Source organism: Danio aesculapii, chromosome 20 (assembly GCF_903798145.1).
Source record: "Danio aesculapii chromosome 20, fDanAes4.1, whole genome shotgun sequence".
Taxonomy (NCBI): Eukaryota; Metazoa; Chordata; class Actinopteri; order Cypriniformes; family Danionidae; genus Danio; species Danio aesculapii.
The window spans coordinates 1203989-1223655 of NC_079454.1; the positions used below are offsets into that span (position 1 = coordinate 1203989).

Below are 19667 nucleotides of genomic sequence, written 5' to 3' on the forward strand. Positions count from 1 at the left end.
TTAAATCATTTAAAAAATATATTATATCACATATTGTATATCAGGCGACACAGTGGCTCAGTGGTTAGCACTGTGGCCTCACAGCAAGAAAGTCGCTGGTTCAAACCCCAGCTGGATCAGTTCTCATTTCTGTGTGGAGTTTGCATGTTCTCTCCGTGTTGGTGTGGGTTTCCTCCGGGTGCTCCGGTTTCTTCCACAGTCCAAACACATGCGCTATAGAGGAATTGTGTATGCTAAAATTGTCTGTAGTGTATGAGTGTGAATGAGTGTGTATGGAAGTTTCCTAGTGTTGGGTTGCAGCTGGAAGTAAACGCTGTGTAAAACATGTGCTGGATAAGTTAGTGGTTTATTTCACTGTAGAAGGGACTAGGCCGAAAAGAAAATGAATGAATGAATGTGGCATTATTTAGCATGCTACAGCATATTGCATTTTTCTTTGAAATATCACACAGCCTACTTTATACCTTATATATATATATATATATATATATATATATATATATATATATATATATATATATATATATATATATATATATATACATATTTTATTTTAAATAAGTTTCAACCCTCTATGTGAGTCCTGTATGCTCAGTTCCTGTTGTAAGTATAATTTGTGTAAATAAATACATGTGTTTTTGATATCGCTGAGTCGGGATCATATGATATGTTCATGTGGTAAATAAGACTGAACACACGCTCAAATTTATTACAGTATTTCAAAAATGTGACAATCTATGCACTTCATGCTTATTTTGAAAATTAAAGACTAGTTTTTAGAGAGTATCTGGCTCTCTGTGTGGAAAATATGTTAGAAATGTTGGCTTGTGTTTTCAGAAGACTATAAGAAGAGTACAAATAAGCCTTTATCACCCACAGTATGGTTCCCTGTAGGTTTCTGGACACCACACTCAAAATGTAGCTTGAATTAGGGTGAAAGAGAGGCCAAGCTAAATCTGTGAGAACAACACGTGAAGAGACGGACAGCACGATTATATTCCAAATGTACCTAATATTATCATCTCAAATAAGTTCACAGATATTTACAGTACACGAACCAATCAGGGTTTATTTGTTTTTCCTAGTCACCTCAACATTCCCTGACTTTTCCAGGACCGTACTAACCCGGTCTATGCTACCGTTATATAACTGATTGATGCTGAAGATTTGATTGCAAATGAAAAAGTGTGTCTTCTGTGAAACAAAACATTCCCTGAAACACACTGCCCTCAGATATTATCATGCTGTCTTGATCTTAACTCACAAAAAAACATCGCAATTTGCATGCTAACATCCTATCGGCACATCGGGGGGAAAAGAAAGAGCGTGCCAGAGATTCCGGGATGGGTCTAGTTAGAGATAATGGGTTTCAGAGATACAAGCTGCTGTCAGACGAGCTGACTGATGCATGAGAATCTCTGTGCTTCGTCAGTTTTGAATGGTTTCTAAATGTCACACAAGTTTAATAGCGGAGAATAGAAGATTCTTCATTCTGGATGTAAAGAATGTGAGAATGTGGCTCACAATAAATGAACCCGAGAGCTGTCAGGCCAGTTTACGGTGAAGGGATGCAGGTAATTAGGGAATAATTAGAACTCAATTACTGACTTGATATTTATGTTCAACTCATAAATGGGTTTATTGTGATAAATGCTGATCGTTTTAAATAGAAATAAACATTATTTGTGCTAGAAGGGATTCAAATGTCACATAAACAGTGGTGGAAAAATGTCAACGCCACAGGAATGCGCTAAACTTGCTCTCGTCAGATGCATAAATACATCAACAAATCAATTCTCTAATGCACAAATCATTTGCATCCTCCTCACAAAGAGACAATTTGTTCTGGAACTGAATGCTAAACGAATGTGTTTCTACTCAAATCTGTCTCTCAATAGGGCTGGGCAATTAAACGAATTGAAATCGCAAACACGATTGTCTAACGAATGCTTTCCTCGATGTACACATGGCACATCTGATACTGATAAAACCAAGCAGCAACCTCCCGCTCTCCCTCATGAAGTTCATATGGAAGTAACTGAAACTGCAATTCATCGACTGGCCTTTGGGGTCCGGTTCCAGGTAGTCAAGATGTGAGGGGGTGATTTTTTTTTTTAAACTCATCCAATTCGTTTATAGTAAGTCTGCATAATGAAAGGCGTGGCCACTTGAGTGACAGCTAGGTCTCGCTGGTCACTGTCACATCACCCCCGGCTGATTAGCCGCTGAACTCTTCGTATACATCGTATTTTTGTTTTGTTTTATGATGCAGGGAAAAAGTATCGAACAGATGAAGAAAGGAAGGTGTGGTTCGGCAGTGAATGACCAGACAGCAGCTGAAATCTCTCAGTAGTTATACAGCAACACTCAGCCCTTCGTCATTGTAAATGAGTTTCAGCTGCAAGACAATGATCCCAAACACAGCCGAGGAGACTCTCTGATGCTTTCAGAGAAAGAAAATCAAGCTTTAGAATGGCCCAGCCAATCACCTGAGCCGAATCCAATAGAGAATACAGAATAAAGCTTAGATTTGATAGACGAGACTCTCAGAACCATCAAGATTTTGACACCCTGTTGAGGTCTGTGAGAAACTCACACCTGAGCAATGCATGAGGCTTCATTCTTCATATGAGAGGCGTCTTTAAGCTGCAGCACCAATAAAAGCCTTTGATATAAAGTATTAAATAAGTTTCAGTAGTATTAATCCGTGGATGTCGTACCGAACGGTTCAATATTATATTGAGAAGTGTGGCATTCCTAGCACTCACTGACAGTATAGTGTCCCCTTCACTATATTGGGGCATTAGGACTCGCACAGACTGCAGGTTGAGTGCCCCCTGCTGGCCTCACTAACAACACTTCCAACAGCAATCTAGTTTTCCCATGTGGTCTCCCATCCACATACTGACCAGACTCAGCCCTGCTTGCCTTCAGTGAGTAACCGCTCTTGGGCTGCAGGGTGATAGAGCTGTGCTACTCTACAGGTTCTCATATCTTATATATACACTGCTAAATAAATTCCTGCTGACTTTAATTGTTTAGTTGAATTAAATGAACTGTTGTCATCTCAGCTTACATCAATCAAACTGACTAAAATATGAAGTATAACTTAAAAATATATAGCTGGAACCTGATTAACTTATTAAAATAAGTTAAAGCAACCTTATATATATATTTATTTGTGATTTTTTTGTCTTTAAATATTGTACCGTGTATATATTTATGCTTTAATGCCATATCAGCATCAGTGGCTATATTCATGGCAGCATTAATACTAAACAATCAATAAATAAGTTACAATTACAACTGTTTCTTAATAATTCTGCATTATACAAAGACATACAAACACTAATAATAAGTTTCAAGATCTTTCGATCAGTGATAAATCTCCTGAAATGCCTCCAGTAGACTCTTTTTCAACACTTGTTATGTTCTGATCTGTGATCTGCGCGGTGGATGTGTTGAGAGTCAGAGCTCAAGCTGAAGTGTTTTCCTCAAGAACAGAAGTGAGAGTGATAACCCAACGCGCAGGCTTCATATCTGATGGAGTGTGTGCGACTGAACACCCAGACAATAGTTGTGTGATCCCGAGCGCAGTAGAGATGTCCTGCTGATGGGAATCTGCCTCCGCTCCTCTGTTTTCCATTTCCTGTCTGATGGCTGGAGAGTTCACGACAATGACACTCTCTCAGAGCCCAACAGCCTGTCATTATGACTTCATCCTGAAACACTGCATCTCCAGATCAGACCACAGACAAGATGAAGCCCGATAACACACACATACTGTACACACACACACACATAAAGGGCCCTATCGTGCACTCGGCGCAAGACGTGTTTGGCGCGATGTGCTGCTATTTTCAGACCAGCACAACCCTCATTTTCCCGTTTTGCGCCACGTTGTTTAAATAGAAAATCCTTTTTGCGCTGCTTTGTGGACTCATGGGTGTGCTGGTCTATAAAGGAGGTGTGTTAAGGCGCATTGTTGGTGTGTTGCTATTTTGAGAAACTGAAATAGACTACGACATTGACCAAATAAAAGCTGCTCTAAAGTCCAGCAGAGCGCGTTAATTATGTGCCTATGTGGGTTCAAACACTTACACACTGCTGACATCAATATAAACACCACTGCATTTGTGCCCTTTTCAGTTCATTCATTCATTCATTCATATATCTGTATATGTGTGTACAGGCCTGGGCGATGCAGTAGGTAGTGCTGTCGCCTCACAGCAAGAAGGTTGCTGGTTCGAGCCTCGGCTGGGTCAGTTGGCGTTTCTGTGTGGAGTTTGCATGTTCTCCCTGCGTTGGCGTGTGTTTCCTCCGGGTGCTCCGGTTTCCCCCACAGTCCAAAAACATGCGGTACAGGTGAATTGGGTAAGCTAAATTGTCCGTAGTTTATGAGTGTGAATGAGTGTGTATGGATGTTTCCCAGAGATGGGTTGTGTCTGGAAGGGCATCCGCTGCGTAAAACATGTGCTGGATAAGTTGGTGGTTCATTCCACTGTGGTGACACCAGATTAATAAAGGGACTAAGCCGAAAAGAAAATGAATGAATGCATATACAGGGCTTGACATGAACTTTTTTGATCACCAGCTACTGTGGCTATAAATTTCCAACATTACTAGCCACTCGCCATTTTCACTAGCCACAATTTTGTTGTTGGGAAAATATATCATACATGCATAAATTTGACTTTGACATGCTAAAATGTATGTTATGTCCACATGCCTCGTCGTTCATTTCACTTTTTCTGTGTGTTGTGTATGACCTTGCTCAGTGTGTATAAGCAAATGGATTGTGTATCTCTGACCACACCAAAAAATAAATAAATTATTATTTCTTACCCACAAATTTTAAATAATGTGTCAAAACAAACAAAATTTCGCTGTATACATGCGCTTTTTAATTCAACTAAACTTTTCTTAAAAAAATATATATATATATATTTAATAAAGAGCTATTGTCATGTATCTAAAACATGCACAATAGTCTGTCCTGGCTAAATGTCCCAGATCACCAGTTAACTATAGATAAATGAGGAGTTAATCTCATATTAAAGCAATGCTATTGTAAAACATATATATAATTAAATCATATTAACAAAAATAACTGAGCAAAAGAAAGCTGGTGAAAAACACCATGATTCAAAATCTGTTCAGAGAACAATTAAAGCAAAAGGAGCAAACTCTGCTGCGATTGCTTATCTTCCTCTCATTCAGTATTCACCTGCTTTCTTTTGCTTGCCAGAACACAATTATTTTGGTCAGTCATGCTGCTTTTTGATTCTAAGACCACATTTGCATGCATATTGGGCCATCTCTATTGCCTTTTAATAAAACTACAATTGAAATAATATTGTTTCAACCAGCCAAAGTGGTCTAATATCTAGTCTAATATTATTTACTGTCATCATGGCAAAAGTGTTTTTTTTTTTCCCAATTTCTGTTTAACGGAGAGCAGATTTCTTCAACACATTTCTAATCATAATAGTTTTAATAACTCATCTCTAATAACTGATTTATTTTCTCTTTGTCATGATGACAGTAAATAATATTAGACTAGATATTCTTCAAGACACTTCTATACAGCTTAAAGTGACATTTAAAGGCTTAACTAGGTTAATTAGGTTAACTAGGCAGGTTTGGGTAATTAGGCAAGTCATTGTATAATGATGGTTTATTCTGTAGACTATCAAAATAATATATTGCTTAAAGGGGCTAATAATATTGACCCTAAAATGGTGTTTAAAAAATGTAAAACTGCTTTTATTCTAGCCGAAATAAAACAAATAAGACTTTCTCCAGAAGAAAAAATATTATCAGACATACTGTGAACATTTCCTGAATCTGTTAAACATCATTTGGGAAATATTTAAAAAAGAAAAAAAAATTCTAATAATTCAGACTTCAACTGTATATCATATTATATTATTATATCATAGCCTTATGTCTGTTTTAGAGACATATTACAGGTCTTTAATAAAGATCTAATTGTTTTCCTTTGGAAATATGTTTCAGATTTACACTGTAAATGTCTCTGTGTGTGTCAAAACCCTGAATAGAATTAACATCGCAATATTGCTCAAGAAAATCATGATAGGTTTCTATTGCCCATATCGCACAGCCCCAACTCACACTCACACACATACACTCGCTGGACAGTTGAGAGGCACCAGCAAAGGGAAAACAGACTCACTGATGGTGAACAATGAACAAAGAGTCAAAAGCGGTTTGAGAAGAGCTTCCACGCACACACACACACACACATACACACACATATACACACACACACATACACACACACGGGGTAAATCTCGTCATTTTGAGGAACATTTCTGAGAAACGCTCCAGCATGTTCATTTCACAGAAAAATTATCCCCCTTATCTGCATAGACATGAAGATCACAGCTCTCTGGCTGATGTCTGTGCTACTGAACTGTGAGGGTCTTTGTGAGAGAGCAGAAAAAGGGTCTTTTTGTGGGACTCTTAACTGAGCAGTACAGGTCAGATGAGCAAAATCAACCACTACAGACACAGAACTGACACACATCATATATTTACATATTTGATATTTAGAACAATAATCAATTCATGCCATTAAAGGGGAAATACATTTCACCTTGAGAAACAATATAAACAAAACTTTTTCTACAGTAAAAATATCTAAATAAATAAATATAATCAATACTATTTAAGCGGCCTGTATAAAAATAACTTTACATTTGATATTATACTATTATTTTTTGTGTGTTTGTTTTCAAGAATACAATAAAAGTTTAAAATTATGCATTTTTTTCATGAATTATTCATTATTATTTAGTTTTTTCATCTGCATTCTCATTAATTTTGTTTGTCAAATAAGATGCACAACAGAATTTGTACACTATAAAACTTTTGGTTGTTTGACATGACTATATACACCAAATGACTATTTACAACAGTATTTCTACATCCACATTTCATTTTTAATTCACAGCATTACTTGATATTTATGAGTAACTATTTTTACAAGCAAAAAAAAAAACTACCATCCCTTTTTTTCATTAAAACTGAAACACATTAGAGATTTACACAAAGGATTTTGACCACTGATTTTTATTTCATGTAAGTATCACTATTATAATAATATATATTAATATAAGACGATTCTTTATATATACTTATACTTATAATATACTTTACAGCACCAATTACATTTCTGTCATGAGAACTCTCAGATTTAGTATGGTAATGAATATGTATATGGCAATGTTGGTGTGTTAGGTCTTGGCGGAATAGATCTGCTACACTGCTGCTGCTGCTTTGATTATAAGTAACGAGACTTGCTACTGCCAGTATATTCACAGACATGCAGTGTGAGGATGGAACGCACTACTGTCTCAAATTTATACATAACCCCCATAGCAGATCTAAACAGAGGTGGAGCTGGGGTGGAGGAGAGTCTTTGAAAACAGCGGTGCATCCTCCTAGCGTAAAAACACTGAGCATTTAAAGAGCTGAGGAGCAAGCTCATTGGCTGCTGAGGTGAAGACAGCAGGTAATCACCTGCACCATATAGTTGATGATGGTTAGTGTAATAGTTGATGATAGTTGAAGTTTAATATCTGAATTTTGTCATTTTCCAAATTTATCTAAACTTTTTTGGGTTGCCAAGTTGTAGAATTTAGAATAAAATAAGTTGTGAAACTGTAGAATAAAATTGTACTATTTACTGATCCCAAGAATAAAATGAAAGCGTTTCTGGAAAGTCTAACAGTACTCAGTTACAGAAATTCAATATTTATATGTGAAGTAAATCTGTGTAGCCATATAAACAATAACCTAAATACAATTCATTGTTGTTAAAGTTACAATTGTTCAAATTTCTTGTGCTCAAATGCTTTAAAGGCACAGTGTGTAATTTTGTCCACTAGAGGGGCGTATTTACAACAAACAAAGCCGTAGTTTGATGACGGCTTAATTGAGTGTGGAATCATGGGAGTTGTGGTCTTCATCGTCGTACAGGACACCTGCTTAAATCATGTAATGATTGATCAGAGGATTGCTCAAATGTCGGATCAGCTGATCAACATGACTAAAACAATCTAGAGTCCGTGTATCTGTGTTTACACTCGGTGAACAGCAGTGAAGAGTGGCAAACTGATGACCATCATGACCAATCACAGTCATTTCTGTTAAGCACATGAACACATTGACCAATCAGCGGTGTTTCAGAACGCGCTCAACGGTGTTTAAATGTTAGCGGTTTTTAAAATTTCAGTACCAAAGTCAATACTTTTGACAAGCCTACACTGTAGTGTGATCAATGTTGTGTCCATTTGAGTTCAATTTAAATAGACTTCCCTAGCCTGGGACTGAAGGCTCCTGGTCTGGTCCTGAATGTTGCCCTTGAGGAGTCTGGTTTGGTTGTTGGTCTTAAGGGGTCTCGTATTGATTTCGGGCTGGACTTCAGCTCTAATTGGCACATTGCTTTGGCATCAGGAGTCCTTGAGTTTGTGTGTGTATTTGCAGATTTTCCTGAGGTGAAATGCTGCTGAAGTGACTCTCTGAGCAGTTCATGTGTTCATGTTGTCGAACACTGAAGCAACACAACAAGCTTGAAGAAACTGCACTGCTCAGAGACATGCAGACTTTCCACAAACACAACAAAATAATTAGAAAAACTTACGATCAATACTGTGAACTTATTTTTCCCGATAAATATTGACATCGATTTAATGCCTGGTCCTAAATTTGACAACGTGCCCTGGTCCAGGGGACAGATATGTGCATCAAATGAGCTGAATCTTCTCTCCTGGGCAGCGAGGGTGGAATTGTTCAATAGTTTCTGATGCCAAAGCAATGTGCCAATTAGAGAAGACCGACATCAATACAAGACCCCTTAAGACTAACAACCAAACCAGACTCCTCAAGGCCAACGTTCAGGATCAGACCAGGAGCCTTCGCTCCCAGAACAAGGATGTCTATTTCAGGTGAACTCGAATGGACACAACATTGATCACACGGCAGTGTAGGCTTGACTTCGATACCAATCAATACTGAAATTATAAAAACATCCAAACACTGTTTAAACACTGTTGAGCGCGTTCTGAAACACCGCTGATTGGTCAATGTGTTCATGTGCTCAACAGAAATGACTACGGTATCAGTTTGCCACTGCTGTTCACCGAGTGTAAACACAGATACACGGACTCTAGATTGTTTCAAAGTCACGTTGATTAGCTGATCCGACATATGAGCGATTGCTAATGTATCGACTAATTGACGCAGCTTTGATCATCCATCATCATGATGAGTTTGCAGGAGTCCCATAGGACGATGAAGACCACAACTCCCATGATCCCCACTCAGTTCAAACTACACCTTTGTTTGTTGTGAATACACGCCCTCTAGTGGACAAAATTACACACTGTGTCTTTAAAGCATTTGAGCACAAAAAAATTTGAACATTTGTAACTTTAACAACAATGAATTGTATTTAATTTATTGTTTATACCAGTGTTTCCCAACTCTGTTCCTGGAGGCACACCAACAGTACATATTTTGGATGTCTCCCTTTTCTGACCCATTAACTTCAGGTGTTGGAGTCTCTTCTGATCTTATGATAAGTTGATTCAGGTGTGTTTGATTAGGGAGAGCTTGAAAATGTGGACTGTTGGTGTGCCTTCAGGAACAGGGTTGGGAAACACTGGTTTATATGACTGCACAGAGTTACTTCCCATATAAATATTGAATTTCTGTAACTGAGTACTGTTAGACTTTCCAGAAAATGGCTTCATTTCATTTGCATCTTTGCTCTACAGTATTCATCCATGCTTGGGATTTGTTTATTATATTATATTCATTTCTATTTATTATTACATAGTCAATCTAAAATGATGAATTCCTCCAAATAAAGCAATTTGGCAGAGTTGTATTCATTATCGCAGAATTAATTAAATATTGCATTGTACATTTTGTTACAAGAGTACAGCCCTACACTGCAGTTTGTAAGCCTGTGACTCTTGAGGTTTACTTCGGTCTTTCGTACACTGGACTGCGGTCTCTGACTAGCTCTGGTCTCCTGTCTAACGGCTCCACACCAACACCAGATGAAGAGTAAACACAAGCATTAAGCCTGCGGAATAACACACGCTTTCATCTTTTTCAGCTGCTGCTATTCATTGGCTTCTTTTGTGCTCTCTGAGCTGCGACCTTCAAAGTTTATGATAACTTCTGAAAGAGAGACGCTTTTCACTGAACAATACCTTGCACTTGCACCTCCACAGTGCATTTTTACCTCCCGTATGAATTGAAAGCAGCTTCGCCGAAAACAAGAGGCTGCTAATTTAAAATGGCTATGTTTTTGTCTGTATGTGCATCATGTCTTGTCTGTTTGTAAAGTGTATGTAACATGCTGTTAGGCAAGAAAAATCAAGTTTTAAATCTGACAATAATGCTGTATCGTATCATATCATATCGTATTAGCATGTAATGTGATACAGCTATTCACATTAATACGATACAATACCATACAACTTTATTGTCGAACTTAATCTGACTTTTTTTGTCTATGTATGTGCTGTCTGTCTTGTCTGTTTATAAAAATGTATGTAATAAGATGTTAGGCAAGAAACAATTCTGATTTGTGTGTGACAATATTGCCTGATTCACACTAGCAGCGACTTTGTAGCTGCCTGCCGCTCTGGGTGGCGATCTGCTGCAAACGCACGCCTGTGTAGGTCTACAGCACTGAGAATACATCCGGCCTCTGAAGTAGCTAAGATAGGATCACGTGAGCTCTACTGGTGCTCCTATTGGCTGTCGCTCAGGAAAGTCGCTTTTCGTTTGAATTAAGTTGAACGATTCTCAGCTTTGTTGCATGGCTCAACACGCCCACTCTATGTCGCTTGCGTTGACGGAGGTCGCCAGAAGCTGCTCATTCTGTCGCAATGAACGGTCGCTTGACGCTTTGTCGCTGCAAGTTGCTCGTAGTGTGAATGAGGCTTAAAGTTGTATGGTATTTTTCAAGCATGTAATGTGATACAGCTATTCACTTTAATATGATACAATACGATACGATACAACTGCATTGTCAGACTTAGATATTTATTTTTTGTCTATGCATGTGTATCTAGTCATGTCTGTTTGTAAAATGTATGTAACATGCTGTTAGGCAAGAACATTTTTATCTAAGTCTGATAAAGTTGTGTTGCTTCATATTGTATCGTATCATACAAGCATGCAATGTGATACGGTTATTCAAATTAATACAATACAATACAACTTTATTGCCAGACTTTGATCTGCATTTGTTTTTTGGTCTATGTATGAGAATTATGCGTGTCTGTTAGTAAAAAGAATGTAACATGCTGCAAGAAACATTTCAGATCTAACTAAAGTGTCATATTGTATCGTATTAATGTGGATATCCATACTACATTACATACTTGTACGATATGTTAATATATAGCTGTATTGTCAGACTTAGTTAAAAAAAGACGTTGTCTATCTACATGCATTATGTCTAGTCTGTTTGTATAGATTACGTAACAAGCTGTTATGCAAGAACAATTCCTAATCTAAGTCTGACAATGAAGTTGTATCACATCATTTTATACAAGTATATAATGTGGCATGGCCACTCCTATTAATAAGATATAATACGATACAACATTACTGTCAAACTTAGAACTTCATTTTTTGTCTATCTATGTACATTAGGCTTGTTTGTTTGTAAAAAGTATGAAACAAACAATAAAGTATCGTATAATATCGTATCGTATTAATGTGAATAGCCATAATTCAGTACATGCTCGAACGATACAATTTTAAAGTGTTTGTAAAATGCTGTTATGCAAGAAAATTTTCTGAAAAGCCTGACAAAGTTGTATCGTATCATATCGTATTGTATTGTATTGTACAAGCATGTAAATGTACTTCGTTTTTATCTATGTATGTGTGTTTATGTCTTGTCTTGTAAAAAGTATGTAACAAAGCTGTTACGCATGAAAATGTTCAGATCTAAGTCTGACAATAAAGTATCGTATCATATTGTATCGTATTAATGTGAATAGTGTACTACTTTACATGCTTGTACAACACGAAATGCTTCAACTGACCTATTGTCAGACCTAGATCTGATTTTTTGTCCATGTACATGCATTATGTCTCGTCTGCAAGAAAAAAATTCTGATCTAAGTCATATTAATCGTGAATAGTCGTTAATCGTATTAATCTGAAGAACGTATCACTTTACATGCTAGTTGGATACGATACAACTTAATCATGAGACTTGTTTTTTTTTTTTTTTGTCTATGTATTAGGTCTTGTTTGTTTGTAAAGTCTATGTAACATGCTGTTCTGCAAGAAAAACTTCAGATTCAAGTCTGACAGTAAAGTTGCATCGTATCATCTCCTATCATATCATACAAGCTTGTAATGTGCTCAGCTATTCACATTAATACGATACAACATTATTGTCAGCCTTAGATATACATTTTCTTGTCTATGTACATGCATTATGTCTTGTCTCTGTAAAAAGAATGTAACAAGCTGCTATGCATGACAATTTTCAGATCCAAGTCTGACAATAAAGTATCGTATCGTATCGTATTGTATTAATGTGAATAGCCATGCCACATTTACATGCTTGTTCAATACGACACAACTTCATCGTGAGACTTTTGTCTATATATGTGCATTATGTCTTGCCTGTTTGTAAAATGTATGTAACATGCTTTTATGCAAAAAAAAATTCTGACAATTTAAATATCTGACAATAAAGTTTTGTATCATATCTTATCGTATCGTACAAGCAAGTGTTACGGCTATTCAGAGTAATAAAATACGATACGATACACCTTTATTGCCAGACTTAGATCAGATTTATTTTGGGTCTATGCATGTGCACTAGGGCTTATATGTTTATATAAAGTATGTAACAAGCTGTTATGCAAGAAAACTTTCAGATCTAAGACAATAAAGTATCATATTGTATCATTTTAATTTGAATGAATACCAAATCACATGCTTTTAATTCAATGCATCTAGCTTTGCATTTATGTGTCCTATCATACCAGCACACAAAGCCACAGTAGCTAATGGAGACATACCTTGCGCGCAGCATGGATGTCGAAGAAAGGCTTATTCCTGACACTAAAGGGCTCCTTGGCTTTGTCGATCTGGCCCAGCTTCATTTTCTCAAAGCGTGGGGAGATGATCTCCTTCTCGATACACAGCAGACGTCTGTTGAAGTCACACTGACCCACCGGCTGACCCTGAAAAGCAAACCACACACACACTCAGCATCACTAGCTGCACACTTTAAAAATAAGAAATAAATAAGATGATTCATCCAGGCTGTCTCCTCCAGTTGTAAGGATGCACTGATGCTGATTTTTAGTGGCTAACTCTGACTGCTAATTTCTTTCTTTTTTTTCACAAACAACAGTGCCAAGTATGATACCAACAGCTGATTCTTAGTTTAAAAAAATTAGTTTTTAAATTAGTGTTTTTTTTTTTTTGAACCAAATGATGAGAAGGAATAATATGCTAATGATTATTTCCTCTAATGCAGAACTTTATAACTGCATTTAAAATTAGAAACTTTACAAATACTAAAATTAGAATCCGAACGACAAAGGAACTAAGCTGAAAAGACAATGAATGAATGAGTGAGTGAGTGAGTGAGTGAGTGTGTGAGTGAGTTAATGAATGAGTGAATGAATGGAGTGAACAAATGAATGAATGAATGAATGAAGGAACGAATGAATGAGTGAGTGAGTGAGTGAGTGAATGAATGAGTGAGTGAATGAGTGAATGAATGAGTGAGTGAATGAATGAGTGAGTGAATGAGTGAGTGAGTGAGCGAGTGAGTGAGTGAATGAGTCAGTGAATGAATGAATGAGTGAGTAAATGAATGGAGTGAGTGAATGAGTGAGTGAGTGAGTGAATGAATGGGTGAATAAATGAGTGAGTGAGTGAGTGAGTGAGTGAATGAATGAATGAGTGAGTGAGTGAGTGAGTGAATGAATGAGTGAGTGAGAGAGTGAATGAATGAGTCAGTGAGTGAGTGAGTGAGGGAATGAATGAGTCAGTGAGTGAGTGAGTGAGGGAATGAATGAATGAATAAATGATTGATTGAGTGAGTGAGTGAGTGAATGAATGAATGAATGAGTGAGTGAGTGAATGAGTGAGAGAGTGAATGAATGAGTCAGTGAGTGAGTGAGTGAGTGAGTGCGGGAATGAATGAATGAATGAATGAGTGAGTGAATGAATGGAGTGAGTGAGTGAATGAATGAGTGAATAAATGAGTGAGTGAGTGAGTGAATGAATGAGTGAATGAATGGAGTGAGTGAGTGAGTGAATGAATGAATGAATGAGTGAGTGAGTGAGTGAGTGAGTGAGTGAGTGAGTGAGTGAGTGAGTGAGTGAGTGAGTGAGTGAATGAGTGAATGAGTGAGTGAGAGAGTGAATGAATGAGTCAGTGAGTGAGTGAGTGAGTGAGTGAGGGAATGAATGAATGAGTAAGTGAATGAATGGAGTGAGTGAATGAATGAATGAATTAATTCATTCATTCATTCATGAATAAATAATATGAAAGACTTAGATTGCAGATTTATTGTCAATATCTGTTGTTCGGTTAATTTATTAATGCTTTAGGAAATCTGATTTGCACACGTCAATTTAAAACAATCGGTAACACTTTATTTTGATGGTCTTTTGAGTATCAGTAGACTGTCTGCTTAATATCTGCTGATACTGCTCCTTCAACAGACATTTAACTGACTATAATAAACTTTACAAGTACATATCAACTTACACTAACCATAACCCCAACCTAACAGTCTACTTATAATCTAATGAGAATTCGCTGCACTGTATCTTAAATTCAACAAACGGACCATCAAAATACAGTGTGTCCAAACAATCTCGTACAAAAACAGAGAAATAAGACATAATTAATAATAAACATTGCAAGGGATAAACAATCTTCCACTTCCATTCATTCAAATCCATTCAGATTCCAGCGTATTCCAGAACTCCATGAGCCGACTTCAGCTTCATGAGATGATGCTATATCAGACACACTTGCACAGACAGAAGACATATTCACTGTCCCAGCAGGTGGCTTTAAGCAACAGCAGCAATAAAGCGTTGACTTGGCAAGCGCAGGGTTTATAAAAAGTCATGTGCATTATGCGGGATAAGATTAAATGAAAAAGCATCTCAACTTTTTTCCACAGTCAGATTCCCACAGCGACACATATCAGTAGGCCTGTGTTATCCACACTGCCTTGGATTTCCTATCAAAATGTCAGTCTTTCTGTTTGAACACTGTTCAAATTCCACTACTTCTCTTCTAAAGTTCTCTAGTTTCGCTGTGGAGCTCGCTGTTCATCATTTTAGTCAAGCTTTTCTGCTTCGAAAATAGTTGATTATGTTTCTATGCTGCACCTTTGGATACGTGACACTGGATCATAACTGTTCCTTTCTGGAAATTGAGATGTATCCGTCATCAGGAAAGCTGAATAACAAGCCTCCACTGCTGTATTGTTGGTTAAGACAGAAGGACATTTCAGATTGAAGACAAAATCTAAATACTGAGAAAATAGTGCGACGCATGTTACGGATCCAAAATTTGGTTCTGATTTAGGGAGTTCGAGTGTCGGCTGGGTCAGTTGGTGTTTCTGTGTGGAGTTTGCATGTTCTCCCATGTTGCCGTGGGTTTCCTCCGGATGCTCTGGTTTACCCCACAGTAAGCTAAATTGGCCCTTGTGTATGAGTGTGTGTGTGTGAATGAGTGTGTATGGATGTTTCCCAGCTTGAAGGGCAATCGCTGTGTAAAACATATGCTGGATAAGTTGGCGGTCCATTCTGCAATGGCGACCCCTGATAATCAGGGACTAAGAAGAAGGAAAATGAATTAATTTACTGAACGTCTTCATGCAACATAATCTTTATTCCAATGATTTCATGAAAGAAAAATCAATCATATTCACCCATACTAGAGTTGTCAAATGTTTGATACCGATCGGTACTGACATTTTAAAAACGTCCATTTTCCGCTAACATTCGATCACTGTGGAGCGCGTTCTGAAAACACCACTGATTGGCTATTGTGTTGATGTGCTCAACAGAAATGACTGTGATTGGTCCTGAAGGTCATTGGCCAGCCTCCTTAAACCTTATTAAAGAAAGAAAGAAAATTGTAAAAGTAACTAGTTAATAGTTAGGCTAACCTTCCCAAAAGTGGGGTTATCTTAACTGTTTGTTGGGTCGTTACAATAAATCAAAACGTATATATTAACAGCATAACATAACACCAGCTAGATCAGGCATGTCCAAGCTCGGTCCTGGAGGGCCGGTGTCCTGCAAAGTTTAGTTCCAACCCCAATCAGACACACCTGGGCTAGCTAATCAAGCACTTACTAGGCTTTCTAGAAACATCCGTGCAGGTGTGTTGAGGCAAGTTGGAGCTAAAATCTGCAGGACACCGGCCCTCCAGGACCGAGTTTGGACACCCCTGAGCTAGATGTAACACCACTAGCAATTTACCAGGGCTGAGCACAGAAACTCTAATGTGACACCAGTGATTGATAATGTAAACGATTGTAAGTAAAAAAAAAAAATAGGACAATAGTAAAAGTCGATTTGTTTATTAAGGTCGTTGGTTTACGGCTCTTCACCGCTGTTCACTGAGTGCAAACATTAGTTCAGTCAGACACAGCAATTCTACGCAAGTTTCACAAACTAATTTCAAGAGGAGCATATGATTTGGGTGAGCATGTGATCTGTCGCCTCACAGCAAGAAGGTCGCCGGTTCAAGCCTCGGCTGGGTCAGTTGCTGTTTCTGTGTGGAGTTTGCTTGTTCTCCCTGCATTCGCGTGGGTTTCCTCTGAGTGCTCCGGTTTCCCCCACAGTCCAAAGACATGCGGTACAGGTGAATTGGGTAAGCTAAATTACCCATAGTGGGTGAGTGTGTATGGATGTTTCCCAGAGATGGGTTGCAGCTGGAAGGGTTTCCGCTGCGTAAAACATGTGCTGGATAAGTTGGCGGTTCATTCCGCTGTGGCGACCCCAGATTAATAAAGGGAATTAGCCGAAAAGAAAATGAATGAATGAATGAATGAATGAATGAGTGTGATATGATTGATCGTGTCTGGTCTCTCATCTGTAATCATTAGTAAGCCAATCGGATCATTCCAAACTCACTACAAGTAGCTTGTCAAGCATTACTCCATTATCTTCATTTTTTTTAAAGAATCCCCCATCCACCCTATCTCCCCCTTTCCTCTTTTCCCAGGGGTAGCTCTCGAGAACTATCGTATCTCGGGCTCCCTTTACATGCTCACTTACCGGGCGGGAGCCCTGGACTCAATTAGCTTAGGGTTCTCTTCCGGGACAGCATGCCTAACCTGCTATTATTATTAAGCAATATCTACAGTAAGTGTGAACTCTTGAAGGTACGTATTACGAGCGGCTGGTTACATAAACATTTGCAGGATGGGAAATCACACATAAGCTGATGCACTTGGTTTGGAAAGATGACGCACTGGCAAACACAACATTATATATTTCACATATTTCAGTGGACATGCTCAGAGATGTTTGGCCAGGCTGTGAGTAACTGATATTAAAGTTGTAAATGATGTTCAGTTTGTTAAACTAATTGATTATAAGACCTCAGTGCATCATCAGGAGCCACGAGTAATAATCATCATTTGCATCCTTATGTTTTTTTGCATCTCAAAGTGACGGCATCCACTGATATCCATTACATTGAGGACAACAGTATCAGGCAAACATCTTCTGTACTGTTCTACTGAATCACCTACAGCAGGGCTATTCAATTAGTTTGTCATGGGGGCCAGTTCATGAAGAGCATCCCAAATGAGGGGCCGGAGAGATATGACTTGCAATATGAGTGATGACACGACAGCATGTAAGAGTCCATATGTTGTATTTTTGCTCCTTAAGACACCCACGTTGGCTTTTTCTACATTAAAATGTTAATATGTTGTATTTTGAAACTACATAACATCACTGCATTGTACAATGTGGCTTTTTTAACAAGCATATTCAAATGCTGTATTTCAGAGCACAACTAAAGCAGTGCATTGCTTAAGTAGGCTTCTTCTACATTCAGACACATTCATATGTGATGTTTTAAACTGCATAACAATTAGGGATGCAACGATTATAGAGTTTGGTTGTACGATTATATAGTCTGAAGAATAATCATGGTTTCATGGTTATCACGTCTAATGTAAATTTAAGCTTTATATTAGCTAAGTATTTAAATAAACTGCTGTTATCATCTGCGTTCATAATCCTTTTACTAATCTGGAATAATAAACATATCTCTTGTTTACATTACACTGAAAGCCACGCACAACTCTCACCGCTACGGCGTGAGATGTTTTCTACTCAGTGCGTCTGGAAGGCACGAGCACATCGCTCCTCATGCACGCGCATATTGGCATTTATTCTTACACTGGAAATAACGAACTTGTGCACGGAAAAAACGCTGTATATGAACGACCCGCTGCTATAGTTAATCCAGTGTGCGTGCGTATTAGCCTTGGTGTACAAGCTAGGAATTTTAAACTAGCGCACAGGTGGCGTAGCTTTGTTTAGTTGCAGCAGTTTCGTTCCATGCAACAGAAACACGGCGTTGAGACGCCTTTACGATTAAGTATCCAAATGCTGCTCCCGCCATTCGCTTAATGTCAGGTGACTCACGCTCTGCGCAGCTTTCAACTGCAGCTGGTGCTGTATTGGACAGACGCACGTCACTTAATAACAGTTTTTCAACTGAACTCTTGGAGGGCCGGAACAAATTGCCTCGAGGGCCAAGTTCGACCCATGGGCCATCAATTGAATAGCCCTGACCTGCATCTTGGATGGTTTGAGGGTGAGTAAATGAACAGGAAATCAACATTTTGGGGGAACTGTCCCTTTAAGACAAAGAATATCTTGTATTTCCAAAAACTTTATGATCATTGTAAAAAAATCAATTAAACAGTATAAAATAACACTAGCCACATGTAATACCACTATGAATTTACCATGGTGGAGCAAAAAACTCCAATATGACACCCCTGATTGATAATGTAAATTATTGTAAGTAAAAATACGACATTTGTGCGCAAAAAAAAGTCAATTTAGAATCTTACTGTAATAATAATGCCATATTTTGTAGCATCTCTGCATCAGGTTGCCCACTATAACAATATACTCAAAAATACAGCGGTAATGTATTCTTCATTGACCTGAACAGACTAGAACCACTATACTGTATGCAGGAGATAACAAAAAGACAAATATTGGAAAACGGTGCATTCAAGGACAACTCTGATGTCATCAACACCCTGTCATGGGCATCTGCTGACCAATAAAAACTCTTAAAGGGGTGGTGCAGAGTTTATTTTTAAGGCATGGTTGTGTTTATGGATGCTAATGCTTCATTTGTAAAAAAAACAATAATAATAAATCACGTTATTTGTTCATATATCTTACTTTGATTATATACAGCTACTCCGCTAACATGAAAACCACTGTCATATTACCCAGTTCCTCTGAAAGGCACGCCCTCAAGAGGCTCTGATTGGTCAGCTAACATAATGTGCTGTGATTTGCGGATCAGCTCCACATCACCAGGAAGCGTCTCTGCTATAACAGCG

General features: G+C 38.0%; 1 protein-coding gene across 1 annotated transcript in view; it reads right to left on the reverse strand.

Moving 5' to 3' along the window:
- The window catches only part of rngtt (RNA guanylyltransferase and 5'-phosphatase), a 188487-nt gene that overhangs the window by 74040 nt on the left and 94780 nt on the right, over positions 1 to 19667 (reverse strand). Inside the window, exon 11 of the mRNA XM_056481173.1 lies at positions 13095 to 13259. Within this exon, the coding sequence (XP_056337148.1) occupies positions 13095 to 13259 (165 nt within the window). The remainder of the gene's footprint in view (positions 1 to 13094; positions 13260 to 19667) is intronic.